This window comes from Bos indicus x Bos taurus, chromosome 16 (assembly GCF_003369695.1).
Source record: "Bos indicus x Bos taurus breed Angus x Brahman F1 hybrid chromosome 16, Bos_hybrid_MaternalHap_v2.0, whole genome shotgun sequence".
Classification (NCBI taxonomy): Eukaryota; Metazoa; Chordata; class Mammalia; order Artiodactyla; family Bovidae; genus Bos; species Bos indicus x Bos taurus.
This window is the reverse complement of record NC_040091.1, coordinates 26,831,834-26,846,537: the sequence shown is the minus strand read 5'-3', so window position 1 is coordinate 26,846,537 and position 14,704 is coordinate 26,831,834. Positions and strand designations below refer to the sequence as shown.

General features: G+C 40.1%; 1 protein-coding gene across 7 annotated transcripts in view; it reads left to right on the top strand.

Moving 5' to 3' along the window:
• The first annotated feature begins 569 nt into the window (after nt 1–569).
• Nucleotides 570–14,704, top strand: part of NVL (nuclear VCP-like) — a 179,187-nt gene continuing 165,052 nt past the window's right edge. For 5 of the 7 annotated variants that reach the window (XR_003514886.1, XM_027564535.1, XM_027564534.1 and 2 more), the window contains exons 1-6: nt 570–677; nt 7,124–7,197; nt 9,701–9,753; nt 9,836–9,935; nt 13,313–13,367; nt 13,926–14,198. Coding sequence is in view for 6 of the 7 variants with exons in the window: in XM_027564535.1 (XP_027420336.1) it covers nt 621–677; nt 7,124–7,197; nt 9,701–9,753; nt 9,836–9,935; nt 13,313–13,367; nt 13,926–14,198 (612 nt within the window). In the remaining variant the exon portion in view is untranslated. The remainder of the gene's footprint in view (nt 678–7,123; nt 7,198–9,700; nt 9,754–9,835; nt 9,936–13,312; nt 13,368–13,925; nt 14,199–14,704) is intronic. The other 2 variants (XM_027564538.1, XM_027564539.1) reach the window with 2 other exon arrangements.

Genomic DNA, 14,704 nt, shown 5'->3' with positions numbered 1-14,704 from the left:
AAAATACCGTAAGACCAAGCGATTCCCAAATGTAACAGATGGTTTAGTTTTCTGGTTAAGCTAATTTTTTTTTTTTTTTGGACACCAAGCCCCTTTGTCGGGACTCACTAACGTGGGTCACTGTGTGCGAAAATAAGCAGGAGGGTGGCGGTGTGTTTTTACCCTGATCTAATCATCACAATTACCCAGCTTCGGTTTTAAGATTCCGGGTCAAGATTAACTAAATTCCAAACTGTGCGCCTCGACAGGCTAGAAACCTGTTACAGACGTGGGTGGCCACGCCCCCGCAGGAACCTCCCAGCTCCCGCCCCTGCGCGTGTCCGCAGAGTCGGGAACAATAAAGTTGAGCGTGTTCAAATGGGTCCTTGTATTCCAGGGCCTCTTGGACAAGCCTGTAAAATAAGACTCTGAAAAACTCCCTTCTTCTCTCAAATCTTCATCTTGTTCTTGGTGATTTTTTCCCAGTTTACTCGCGGTACAAAAGTCTTGAAGGGAACGGCGTGGGCTAGGGCGGGTGGGGCGCATTTTCTTGGGCAGCTGGCTCGGCAATCGCCGTGGACAGCCTCGGGGAGGCCCCCGGTTCACGTGAAGTCCCTGCAGCAACAGTAGAGGCAGCTGCGATGAAGCCCAGGCCCGCGAGGTTCGTGGATAATAAACTGAAGCAGCGCGTTATCCAGGTGTGTATCCTGCACGGCCAGCTCTCAGAGTGGTCCGCGTTCGCTGCTCAGGAGCCCCAGAGGCCCTTTCTCGCCGCAGCTGGGAGAAGGGGGGAGGTTTCTAGATCGGACTGACTTGCCGCCAGCGTCAGTCTGGATTCCAGCGTGGGGCTGTTGACGACTCCACTTCTTCGCGGGTGGTTCAAGCCCCTTCCTCCTCATTTTGCGGCCGAGTTTCAAGGCGCAGCCCGAGACTCTGAGAGGCAGCAGCTTGATGAGGGCCTGCCCGGATCTGCCTGACCTCTGTGCAGATCCGTAAAGAGAGTGGAGATGGCGTTTGAGTTTAAAATTCCTGTCTTGTGTAGTTGGGAAGGAAATGTTCCTCGAAACCTTGTAGGGAAGAATTGCTTTCGGGGTCATAAAGAATACGTTAACTTCCTTTCTTAGGAAACTTGGAGTCAGGTTCGGACACCAGTAAAGACAAGTACTCTGAATCTTACTTCATAACGGGCACTTTACCTGCCTTTTTTTTTTTTTTGTATTCATAATCGTCAGTGGAATGCATTGTGTGGTAAATGCCTTGGACATTTAGATTACTAAGCACTCAGTTAGAAGGAGGGAGGGACACTTTAAGAGCTATATTCTCACCTTGTTTTTCTTTTACCCTTCCAGCTCCTATATCGTCAGTTTTTTGAATCTGTTTCTTCCTTTCACCTTTAAATGTTGGAAGTGCCTTGAGCACCTGTGCTCTTACCTTCTCTTTATATTCTATCTATCTGTGCATACTTCTAGGTGATCTCATCCAGTCTAGTACCTTTAAATATTATACATCCATTCATGACTTCAAAATTTATATTATAATCCAGTGTTGATTTTATCTTGAGTTCCAGATTGATATATCCAGCTGCATACTCAACATCTTCTCATGAGTATCTTGTAGGATTTCAGCTTAGAGTATTGATCTCCAAACTGTTCTTTTCTTTGTGTTGTTTTATTTCAGTAAATGACATCGCACCATCTATCCATTTGTTAAGGCCCAGAACCTTAAGAATCATTCTGACTCTTGACTTGCTGTAACCAATTAATCAGTGACCTATTTGGCTTTACCTTCGAAATATACTTCAAACCTAATCACTTGGGCTTCCCTGATAACTCAGTTGGTAAAGAATCCAACTGCAATGCAGGAGACCCCGGTTCAATTCCTGGGTCGGGGAGATCCCCTGGAGAAGGGAGAGGCTACCCACTTCAGTATTCTGGCCTGGAGAATTCCGTGGACTACAGTCCATGGGATCTCAAAGAGTTGGACAGGACTTAGAGACTGTCACTTTCTTTCTAACATCCTAGTTCAAACCACACTCCCTTTAGACTGTTGAAATACCTCCTAACTGATCTCACTGTTACTGGTTTTACTTAGTCTGTTCTACACTAAGAGCACCCAGGGAGATCATTTTAAAGGGAAGATTGGAGTGTGCCAGGGTCCTACTCAAAACCCTTCTGTGGACTTTCAGACATCTAGAGTAAAATCCATCCTAAATAGCCCTTTGTATTTTGGCCCCATCTACCTTTTTGTCCATTGCTTTTTTCCCCTTTTGTAATCTCCCTTGATTGCACGGTCCTATCCACATGGACCTTCTTAAACTTCCTGGGCACAGGACTTCTGTTTTTGCAGTTTACTCACTTTATTGCTCTTTCTCTGAATGTTCGCACAATTTGCTGCTTCAGTTTATTCAGATCTCCGAGCAGTAACTCCTAATGGCTAAATCCAGTGGCCTCTTCTCAGTTTTTGCCACACTTGACTGCTCTGCAGCGTTTGACATTAGCAGTTTTCCTCTCTTTTTACTTTGGTTCATTATAAAAGTAATAGGGGGACTTCCCTGGTGGTCTGGTGGTTGAGACTCCATGCTCCCAATGCAGGAAACCTGGGTTTGAACACTGGTCAGGGAACTGGAACCCACATGCCGCATCGAAAACCAGGAATACTGTATGTCACAACTAAGACCTGGCACAGTCAAATAAATAGTAATTTAAAAAATAAGAGTAATAGGTTCTTATGGTTTAAAATAAAGGGAAAGAAAGTGAAGTTGCTCAGTCATGTCCGACTCTTTGCGACCCCGTGGACTGTAGCCCTCCAGGCTCCTCTGTCCATGGGATTCTCCAGGCAAGAATACTGGTGTGGGTTGCCATTTCTTTCTCCAAAAAAAGGGAACTGGAGGGTATAAAATGAGAAGAAAGAATTCTTTTCATCTCCACTCCACTTCTGCATGAGTAATCATGGAGAGTTTCTGTTGTACTTGTCTTAAAATTTTGTATGCATATATGCACTTATAGATTTTTTCTTTAAATCACACAGGCTCATCTGCATTTCTTCTGCTGCTTGTTTGTTTCATGTAGCAATACATTTTAGACATCTTTCAAGCAGTACACTTGCCTCCTTTTAACTAGCACATTAATCTATTGCTATATAACAGATTACTCTAAAACTTAGCAGGTTAAAGTGGTTTTAGTCCTGTTGTTTTTTGATTTGAAGTGGGTTTGAGATATATATGTGCAATTCAAGATTGACTGTGGTAAATGACAGCAATCTATAGGAGTCCAGAAAAGGGGACAATTAACTGAAACTGCAGCTTTGGACACCTAGTCTCTTGCCATTGGGGGCATTTATGCAGAGGCAGTTCTCATGCATTAGGGATCCTTGAGAAGAAATTGCTGTATAAAGTGGGGAACCTAAACTAGATAATTAGCAAATATTGAAACTTGTGAGTTGATCACTAAACATTCTAGGTTTGAAATCTGGCCCTGTAACCTACGGGCTGGTAAGCAAGTAAGTGATGCTTTCTAAGGCCCACTTGACTTCACATTCCAGAACGTCTGGCTCTAGGTCAGTGATCACACCATCGTGATTATCTGGGTCGTGAAGATCTTTTTTGTACAGTTCTTCTGTGTATTCTTGCCATCTCTTCTTAATATCTTCTGCTTCTGTTAAGTCCATACCATTTCTGTCCTTTATCGAGCCCATCTTTGCATGAAATGTTCCTTTGGTATCTCTGATTTTTTTGAAGAGATCTCTAGTCTTTCCCATTCTGTTGTTTTCCTCTATCTCTTTGCATTGATGGCTAAAGAAGGCTTTCTTATCTCTTCTTGCTATTCTTTGGAACTCTGCATTCAGATGTTTATATCTTTCCTTTTCTCCTTTGCTTTTCGCTTCTCTTCTTTTCACAGCTATTTGTAAGGCCTCCCCAGACAGCCATTTTGCTTTTTTGCATTTCTTTTCCATGGGGATGGTCTTGATCCCTGTCTCCTGTACAATGTCACGAACCTCATTCCATAGTTCATCAGGCACTCTATCTATCAGATCTAGGCCCTTAAATCTATTTCTCACTTCCACTGTATAATCGTAAAGCATCACTGTGAACAAAGCTAGTGGAGGTGATAGAATTCCAGTTGAGCTATTCCAAATCCTGAAAGATAATGCTGTGAAAGTGCTGCACTCAATATGCCAGAAAATTTGGAAAACTCAGCAGTGGCCACAGGACTGGAAAAGGTCAGTTTTCATTCCAATCCCAAAGAAAGGCAATGCCAAAGAATGTTCAAACTACCGCACAATTGCACTCATCTCACACGCTAGTAAAGTAATGCTCAAAATTCTCCAAGCCAGGCTTCAGCAATATGTGAACCGTGAACTGCCTGATGTTCAAGCTGGTTTTAGAAAAGGCAGAGGAACCAGAGATCAAATTGCCGACATCCGCTGGATCATGGAAAAAGCAAGAGAGTTCCAGAAAAACATCTATTTCTGCTTTATTGACTATAAAAAAATATTTGCTCTATTGACCAAAGCCTTGGACTTTGGTCAGTGTCACAATCACAATCACAATCACAATCAACTGTGGAAAATTCTGAAAGAGATGGGAATACCAGACCACCTGACCTGCCTCTGGAGAAACCTGTCTGCAGGTCAGGAAGCAACGGTTAGAACTGGACATGGAACAACAGACTGGTTCCAAATAGGAAAAGGAGTATGTCAAGGCTGTATATTGTCACCCTGTTTATTTAACTTATATGCAGAGTACATCATGAGAAACGCTGGACTGGAAGAAGCACAAGCTGGAATCAAGATTGCCAGGAGAAATATCAATAACCTCAGATATGCAGATGACACCACCCTTATGGCAGAAAGTGAAGAGGAACTAAAAAGCCTCTTGATGAAAGTGAAAGTGGAGAGTGAAAAAGTTGGCTTAAAGCTCAGCATTCAGAAAACGAAGATCATGGCATCCAGTCCCATCACTTCATGGGAAATAGATGGGGAAACAGTGTCAGACTTTATTTTTTGGGGCTCCAAAATCACTGCAGATGGTGACTGCAGCCATGAAATTAAAAGACGCTTACTCCTTGGAAGGAAGGTTATGACCAACCTAGAAAAGGTTGAAAAATTGAAATATTGAAATATCAATATTGAAAAGCAGAGACATTACTTTGCCAACAAAGGTTTGTCTAGTCAAGGCTATGGTTTTTCCTGTGGTCATGTATGGATATGACAGTTGGACTGTGGAGAAGGCTGAGCACCGAAGAATTGATGCTTTTGAACTGTGGTGTTGGAGAAGACTCTTGAGAGTCCCTTGGACTGCAAGGGGATCTAACCAGTCCATTCTAAAGGAGATCAGCCCTGGGATTTCTTTGGAAGGATGATGCTAAAGCTGAAACTCCAGTACTTTGGCCACCTCATGCGAAGAGGTGACTCATTGGAAAAGTCTCTGATGCTGGGAGGGATTGGGGACAGGAGGAGAAGGGGACGACAGAGGATGAGATGGCTGGATGGCATCACTGACTCAATGGACGTGAGTCTGGGTGAACTCCGGGAGTTGGTGATGGACAGGGAGGCCTGGCATGCTGTGATTCATGGGGTTGCAAAGAGTCGGACACGACTGAGCGAATGATCTGATCTGATCTGTTCTGAAGCAAGTAAGTAAGCTTTTAAAGCTTCAAATCAGAGCAGAGTGCTTCCCTTGTTACTCACTGGTAAAGAATCTGCCTGCCAATACAGGAGACATGGTTCCATCCCTGATCCTGGAAGAGCCTACATGCCCCAGAATAACTAAGCCCATGTACCACAACTACTGAGGCTGTGCTCTAGAGCCTGGAGCTGCACATACTGAAGCTTTTGCGTCCTATAGCCCCTGTTCTGCAGCCAGAGAAGCCACTGCAGTGAGAAGCCTGCGCAGCAACGAAGACCTAGCACAGCCAATAAATAAATAATTTTTAAAAAATAAAATAGGGGGAGAGTAACATCTACCTCAAAGCATTGTGAGCACTAAAAGAGAATGTGTAAAAGGCCCCTAGAACAGCTTTACCAGGCAGCTTTACCAGGCTCTTGTTTCTAGGTCCCAAAGTCAGTCAGTGAAAGTCACTCAGTCGTGTCCGACTCTTCATGACCCTGTGGACTATACAGTCCATGAAATTCTCCAGGCCAGAATACTGGAGTGGGTAGCCTTTTCCTTCTCCAGGGGGTCTTCTCAACCCAGGGATCAAACCCAGGTCCCCCACATTGCAGGTGAATTCTTTTACCAGCTGAACCACCGGGGAAGCCCAGGCCCCAGTATGTTTGTATTGGGTTGGCCAAAAAGTCCATTCAGGTTTTTTACTTTGGCTGACCCAATATTTCATTCTTAAATAACCACAGTTATTTACTGGTGAAATTTGTATGCCTTTTGGGCACTGCACAACTTCTCATACTTTGAGATCAGATTGACACTGCTATTCATTTCCTGTTCCACCTTGATTTTTATTACAAGAAACGCTGGAAACCCAGTTTTGCAAAGATGTGACATCGTTAGAAGGTGATTTAATATTGAAACCATGAATTGTCTCAGGCTAGTACAATTGACCCTTGAACAATATGAGGGTTGGGATGCCAACATTCCCTTCTCCCCCCAGCCCCATTCATTTGAAAATCTGTGTATAGCTACAGTTGGCTTTTTATATTTGTGGTTCTATATTGGCATATTCAACCAGCCCTGGATCATGTAGTACTGTAAAATGTATTTATCGAAAAAATCTGCTGTAAGTGGACTAGTGCAGTTCAAACCCATGTTGTTTGAGGGTCATATGTAGTTCCTGCAGATGGACAGATCAAATACTGTGTTCCTTCAAATTTAAAATATCCCTTAGTGCTCTTACGAGTTCAGTGCTTTGTTGTGGTATGTCTGGGAATCTGGGATATAATAAGCTCTCACCTACTGCCTTATAGCCATTCTGGTTATTGTTATTGCATTTCATAGTGATTAATAATGTTAATTAAATTCTTTTATTCTGACTTGGCAATTGTCTGGTGATTTTTGTTTATGTTTCTAGCATGCTTTATTAATGAGTTTGCATTAAAGTATAACATGTTCGAATAGCTCAGTTGCTTAGTCATTGATTACAGTCACTGAGTGTGAACTACTGTGCTGTATTTGTCATGTTTTCTGTTTCAGTACCTCACCAGTAACAGATGCGGCAAATATGTGGACACTGGAATCTTAGCATGTGATTTACAAAGAATGTACAGGTAAAGAAATGTAGTCTCCAAATTTTTGCTTTTCTTTCCTACCTTTCTTTAAAAACAGATTTATTTATTTATTTGTGTGGCTGTGCTGGGTCTTCGTGCTGCGAGGGCTTTCCTCTAGTGGCCATCAGGAACTACTCTCCAGTTATGGTACTTGGGCTTCTCGTTGTGGAGGCTCCTCTTGTTGCAGAGCATATGCTCTAGAGCATTTGGGCTCAGTATTTGTGGCTCCTGGGCTCTAGAGCACAGGCTCAGCAGTTGAGGCGCATGGGCTTAGTTGTCCTGCAGCGTGTGGGATCTTCCTGGGCCAGGGTTCAAACCCGTGTCACCTGCATTGGCAGGGGATTCTTTATCACTGCGCCACCATGGAAGTCCCTTTCCAGCCATTTTTTAAATTTCCATCCTACCTAAATTTCCAGTTGGTATTTATAGCTGCATTTCCAGTTGATATTTATAGCTGCTAGCTTTAGTTCACCAATCCACAGGTTTAGAACTCAGTTCATTTATATAAGCATTTATCAAGCACCAGTTATATGGAAGGAGCTGCCCTTGTTGTTAATGAAAATGGCTACTTCTTAGATTTCAGCATCTTACTCACTCGTCAGTAGTAGTATTCTCTTCACTAAAAAATGAAAACCATCAGGCATGATCTCCTTCAGCTTCCTGACTATCTAAAAATGTGTCATTCCTGCAGTCTTTGCACTACAAATTAAATCCTTCTTTTGTGCCTCGGTTCCAGGTCTTCTGATATCTTTCCTCATTAATTATCCCTGCTTTGTGTATTGGTGTCTCTGTTTTTTTCTCTCCCTTTGTCTGTATATTAATTTGCTAAGGCTGCCATCAAAAAGCATCATAGACTAGGTGGCTTAAACAACAGAAATTGTATTCCTTAATGTTGTGGAGGCTACAGCTTCACGATCTAGGAGTTGTCAGGATTGCTTTCTTTTTGAGGTTTCTTCCTGACTTGCAGATGGCTATCTTCTCCCTGTGTCTCTACTTGCTCTTCCTTCTGTGTGCATCTGTATCCTGATCTCTTATTCTTAAGAAGACACTGGTCATATTGGATTAGGGCCCACCCATATGACTTCATTTTACCTTAGTTACCTCTTTTTATCTTTTGGCCAATACTGTGTGCCATGTGGCATCTTATTCCCTGACCAGGGATCGAACCTATGCCCCCGGCATTGGCAGTGCAGGGTCTTAACCACTGGACCTCCAGGGAAGTCCCTTTAGTTACATCTTTTTTTTTTTAATGTGTCTATTTATTTAAATTAATTTTAATTGGAGGATAATTTGTTTACAATATTGTGATGGTTTTTTGCCATACATCAGCATGAATCCACCACAGGTATGCATGTATCCCTCCCATCCTGAACGCCTCTCCTCCCTCCCTCCCTTTAGTTGCCTCTTTAAAGCCATATCTCCAAAAACAGGTATATCCTGAGATACTGAGGATTAGGACTTAAACATTATGAATTTTAGAGGGACACAGTTAAGCTCCTAACACTGCCCTTTTGCCCCCCAAATTCATGCCTTCATTGTTTGCAAATATACTCTGTCCATCCCAGCCACCCCAGAAGTTCTTAACCAATTTCAGCATCAACTCTGAATCCAAAATCTCATCTGAATATCATTTAACTCAAGTACAAGTGTGACTTGGAGAAGGAGATGGCAACTCACTCCAGTATTCTTGCCTGGAGAATTCCATGGACAGAGGAACCTGGTGGGTTACAGTCCATGGGGTCACAAAGAGTTGGACACGACTGAGTGACTAACATGCATGCATGAGTGTGACCCGAGGTATAGTTCCTCCTGAGGTAGAATTCCTGTCCGGCTGTGAACTTGTGAAGTCAGACAACAACTTAACCTGTTTCCTAAATATGATGGGATAGGCATAGGATAAACATTCTCATTCCAAAAGGAGAAATTGGGAAGAGGAAAGGTGTCCTGGTCTTAAGCAAGTCCAAAACCTGGCAAGGCAGATTCACTAGACTTTAAGAGTAATTGTTTTTGGCTCAGTGCTCTGTCCTCTGGACTCAATAGAATGACTGCCCTGCTCTTTGGGACCAAGCGAGAGACAGTGCCTCTGTCTGGGCCTGTGCGCCCTGGGTGCATGGTGTGAGTGGCAGCCCTGCCAACTTGGAGCTTCCCTTGGAGCCGCCTTTCCGTTTTTTTGAAAGGTAACACATGTTCACAGCTGCATTGTTCTTTTGGCTTGTCTTGTGGGATCCAAGAAATCCAGTAGCCTGCCTTCATTTCATCCCTCCTCTGTCTTCTTCAGTACAAGGTGGCAACTTTGCTGCGGCTATAACCCTATTTCTAGTCAAGGAAAATTAGAGTAGTAAAAATGTAAACATAGAATTTGTTTGAAAATAGGCTTATGGTTAATGTAAGTATAGTGACATAATTATATATACATGTAAGGTTAAGTTCTCAATTTAGATTGAGCTTAATGGGAAAATATTGGTGGAGACCCTGGTACTAAACTTCTTGTTATGTTTTTCAGTATAGACTATGGTCGAAGGAAAAGAAATGCCTTTAGGATTCAGGTGGAAAAAGGTAAGTCTTTTAGTGTTAGAGCCGAATTATTAATGAAGTCATAGAATTGTTTCAGCTCATGGCATTTTTCTTTTTGTTTCAGTTTTTAGCATAATTAGTAGTGAGAAAGAACATAAGGATCTAGCAGAATTAGAAGATGAACATCTGGCCAAAAGAGCAAGACACGGTGAAGAGGATAATGAGTAAGGATTATGGAGTGGAGGGTTTTTCTAAAACTTGAACCTGATCATGTTACATTCCTACTTGTAAAACTTCCAAACAGGATAACTTGGCTCTTCATTGCTGATAAGTTCCTGCAGAATACTTACCTAACCTCTCCAGACTTATTTCAGACATGCGGAATACTCGCTGTTTCTCAGAGAGGTTAGATTCTTTCTTTGTGCCTTTGTGTGGGTGGTTTTCTGTAGCTGGAGTGTTCATTTCCCCTTCATGAACTTTCACTCAGCCTTCAAGAGTCAGCCTTCAAAAGGTTATTTTCTTGCCTTTCAAGCCTTTTTGGACTCCTTTCTCAGCTTTTCCTTAACTCAAAGGTAATTTAGTATAGTGTTTCTGTCATCTGGTATATGAGATTATTTGTGTTACTTACAGAACTTTCTCGTTAGCTTTGTTTTTCTCTGTCCTAATACAATGCCAGGTATGTAAAAAGGTGTCAATTAATTTTTTGTTTAAGAAGTAATATTGTTGACACTTTTATGACTGTATTGCAGTATAATTGACGTACAATTAGTGGTACATTTTTAAAAATGTACAGTGTATTGATTTTTGACATATCTATATACTCATTAAACCATTACCCTAAGCAAGATACTAAGCATATCCATCAGCTTCACAAATTTTCCTGCACCCATTTGCAGTTTATTTTTCCTTCCATTCCTATTCTGAGGTAGCCTTTGATTTACTTTCTGTCACTATATATTTATATTTTCTAGAATTTTGTATATATGGAATTGCAGAGTATGCATTAATACTTTAAAAATTTAGATTCTTTCATTCAGGATAATAAGTTTGAGATTTATCAGTGTTGTGTGTATCAAAATTCCATTGCTTTTTATTGCCCTGTATGTATGTATGTATGTATGTATATACCACTATTTTTTTTAATCTGCTTACATATTAGTTTTGGATTGTTTTCGTTTTTTGGTTTTTACAAATAAAGCTACTATGATCACTTATGTACTGGCATTTTTGTGGAGAGTGTTTTCATTTCTTAATACTGGAACCGGAATAGCTGAGTCATATGGTAACTGAGACTGCCAGACTCTTTTTCAGAATGTTTGTATCATTTTACCTTTGCATCAGCAGTATGTGAGAGTTCCTCTGTTACCATGTGAGAGTTCTACATATTACCAACATTTGGTATGATCAGGCTTTAACTTTAGATAGCCTGTAAAGGAAATGGCAACCCACTCCAGTATTGTTGCCTGGGGAATCCCAAGGACAGAGGAGCCTGGTGGGCTACTGTCCACCGAGTTGCAAAGAGTTGAACACGACTTTGTGACTAAGTAACAAAATGTATGTTAGCTGTAGGTTTTTTTAAAAGGTGTTCTTTATCAGATTGAGAAAGCTTCCTAATATTCCTAGTTTGCTGAAAGTTTTCATCGTGAATAGGTATAACATTCGTCAAATGCTTTTTATGTGGATATTTAAGGGTTTTATTATTGGCTTTTTCCCTTTATTCTATGAATCTGGTGAATTTTATTGATTTTTGAGTGGTAAACCAATCTTGCATTCCTGCCACAAACCCTACTTGGTCCTAAAACATTATCTTTGTAATATATTTTAAAACTCTATTTGCTAATCTTTTTCTGTAGATGTTTACATCTGTTTTCACATTGATCTGAATTTTTTCTTTCTTTTTTTTCCTCTTTGTTAGGTTTTGGTATGAGTTCTAGCAGAATACTTATCTAACCTCTTCAGACTTTTGTTATAGTGGTCTTATAATATTAGTTGGAAAGCGTGTGGGTTTTTTGGTCTCTAGTTTATGTTTGTATAATGTTACTGTTATTTTGTTCTGGAAAATTTCGTAGAATTCATCCAGGATTCATCTGGGCCTGGAGTCTTTTTTGTGGATAGGAGTTTGATAACATTTAATTTTGGTAGACATAGGTCTCGTCCCCCTTTTTTTCCCTTACATCAGCATTGGTAAATTGTACTTTTAAAAAAATTTGTTCATTTCACCTATTTTGGCATTTTGGCATTGAAAATTTGTGGCATTTATTGACATAAAACTTTTCCAGATACTCTTTTGTTTTCCTTTTAATAACTGTAGGATCTATGGATGATAACTCCTTTTTGTTCTTTATAGCTGCTCTTTTTTTATTTGGCTTTACCATAGTTCTTATAATTAGTTTCACATTTGTGGGCTTATAATTGTTACCATTTTTGCACTATTGTATATGTAATAAATAATCCTTTAATATATATATCTTTGTACAGATTTCTTTTTTATGTTGAAGTCCTGAAGCGGTATTTCTAGGATCAAAAAGATTTATATTTTTGAAATTTCTGGTACATATGCAGTTGCCATCCAAAAAAGTTGCCTTTGGTTTATATTCCCAACAGTTTTGTATAAAGAGTGCATTTCTCAACATGCTTGCAGTTCTAGTTATATTTGTTATTTAATCTTTGCCAGTTTTATAGGCAAAAAGTTGATTGTGTTATTTTCACTCGTAATATTTTGATAACTAATTTTGTGTTTCCTTTGTGAATTGCTTATTTATGGATTTTGTTTTTCATTTGAGATCTATTTGGACTTTCCTTATTGTCAGAGCTCTTTGTGTAAAATAATATCTCTTTTTATATGTGTTACAAATGCTTGTCACAGTTTGCCATTTGCATTTTATTTTTGTTTATAGTGACTTTTAATTGAAAAATTATACATCTTTACCTAGTCATATCTTTCAATCTGTTCTTTTATGATTTATGCTAATACACTTAGACCTCTGTCACAAGAGTATGTAGAATAATTACTTATACTTTTTTCCTGTATCTGTGGTATTTCATTTAACTCTTGATAATTTTGTAGAGCATGAATTGTAGGGCAAAACAATTTTTTTAAAGCTTTTATTTAATCCTCTGATAAGCCAGTGTGTGCGTGCTCAGTCATGTCTGACTCTTTGCAACCCCATGGACTGTAGCCCGCCAGGCTCCTCTGTCCATGGGATTTCCCAGGCAAGAATACTGGAATGGGTTGCCATGCCCTCCTCCAGGGGATCTTCCCAAGCCAGGAGTCAAACCTGTGTCTCTTGTACGTCCTGCATTGGCAGGCAGATTCTTTACCACTGTGCCATCTGGAAATCCGATAAGCCAGTGAGATAGACATCATTTATAATCTCCATTTTATAGATAAGGAAGCTGAGGCTCAGATTACAAAGCTAGTATCTGGTGAAGATGAATTTTTTTTTTAAGCTGTATTTTGAATCCACACTTCTCTGATTCCAAAGCCTGGATTCTTTACCACCATAGTATTTTGCCTCAGTTTATTTTCTTGTTTTGAGTAGTATTTTTTTTTAGGATGTGGGAGAAAATCATTTACATTTCTTTTCTTCTTTTTACTGAGGTATACTGAAAGCTATTCTGATGATTCAAGTATGGAAGATTACCCAGACCCACAGGTAAGCCAGATATTTAATGAACCAACTTTGATTTTTAGAAAATCATTTTGAATCCTCCTCAGAAAAGACCAGTAAGGAATAGAGTTAGAGACTTTGAACATCTTCATTAGTAAATAATTGAATATTTCTGTGTGGAGCATTGAACTCATGGATTGGCCATCCTTCCAGTATTTGTGTGTATAGCCTGTTACACAGGGAAAAAGAAGGGAAGAGAATGGCCAGAAAAGTCATGATGATATCGTTATATTTGATCTAGTTGAATTGATAGGATAATAATTGCCTACCAGCTCATTTTCATACTTCGATGTTTTAGAAACAACCTTTCTTATTTGGTTTTATTTGCCAAGTATAAATTTGTACATTAACCTGGAATGGAGGGGGTTCATCTTTTTGAATAGTAAATGTTTGTGAAGTATTGTATTGTGAGCACATGTATTTTCTGACTGTAATTGTTTTGGGAAAAGGTATTGAGAAGAAAATATAGAAAACTTAATACATGTAATCAAATTTTCATGAGTGCCTATTGAGTAATTTATGCTAAAATCATGTTTCCACCAGTCAGCAAATCATATGAACAGTTCACTGCTCTCCTTGTATCGGAAAGGAAATCTGGATTCTGTTTCAAGTACTCCTGAGATGGAACAAAAAGAATCCATTACTTCACCACCACGGATAACTTCCAGAACAGGCTCCATTCCTTCAAAGGCCCCTGCTGAAGGTTCTGAAGGAGGATGGTTTATTGACAAAACCCCGGGTAGAAAGAAGGACAGTTTTTTCTCGGATCTATCAGATGAGAAGTGTAATGATAAGAAGCCGATCTCTGAGACAGAGGTATTTTTTATGCTGGCATTTTAGCCTCTTGTAGTTGGAATACATTACACCCTTTTCATTGAATGTAACACCATGTAGATTCTTGTGTTTTATAAAAGGCTTACAAACTTGAGATAGAATTTGCTCACTTCCCACTATGGTCATCATTTTCATGTTGGTCCAAGCTTCTACTCTTTCTTCCCTTAACTTTTGAAATAACCTTCAATTGCTTCTGTGTTTGATCCCCTAGTTTATTCTACACACAGAGATCATTTTTTTACGAGTTAAGTCTGATGATTGTCCTTTTATTAAAAATCCTCCAGTGGCTTCATTCAGTCTTCAGTCAGAGATCTTGCAGTTGGCAGCCCTGCCTGACTTGGCTCTGTGCTGTCTGTTTAATCTTATCTCCTGCTCCCCTCCTCTCCCACCTCCTAAGTTTGGCCTCAGCCACAACTGGGCTTCTTGCTGTTTCTGAATATGCTGACCCTTCTCTCATTTGGGACAGTCACACTTGTACTTTCTGTTTG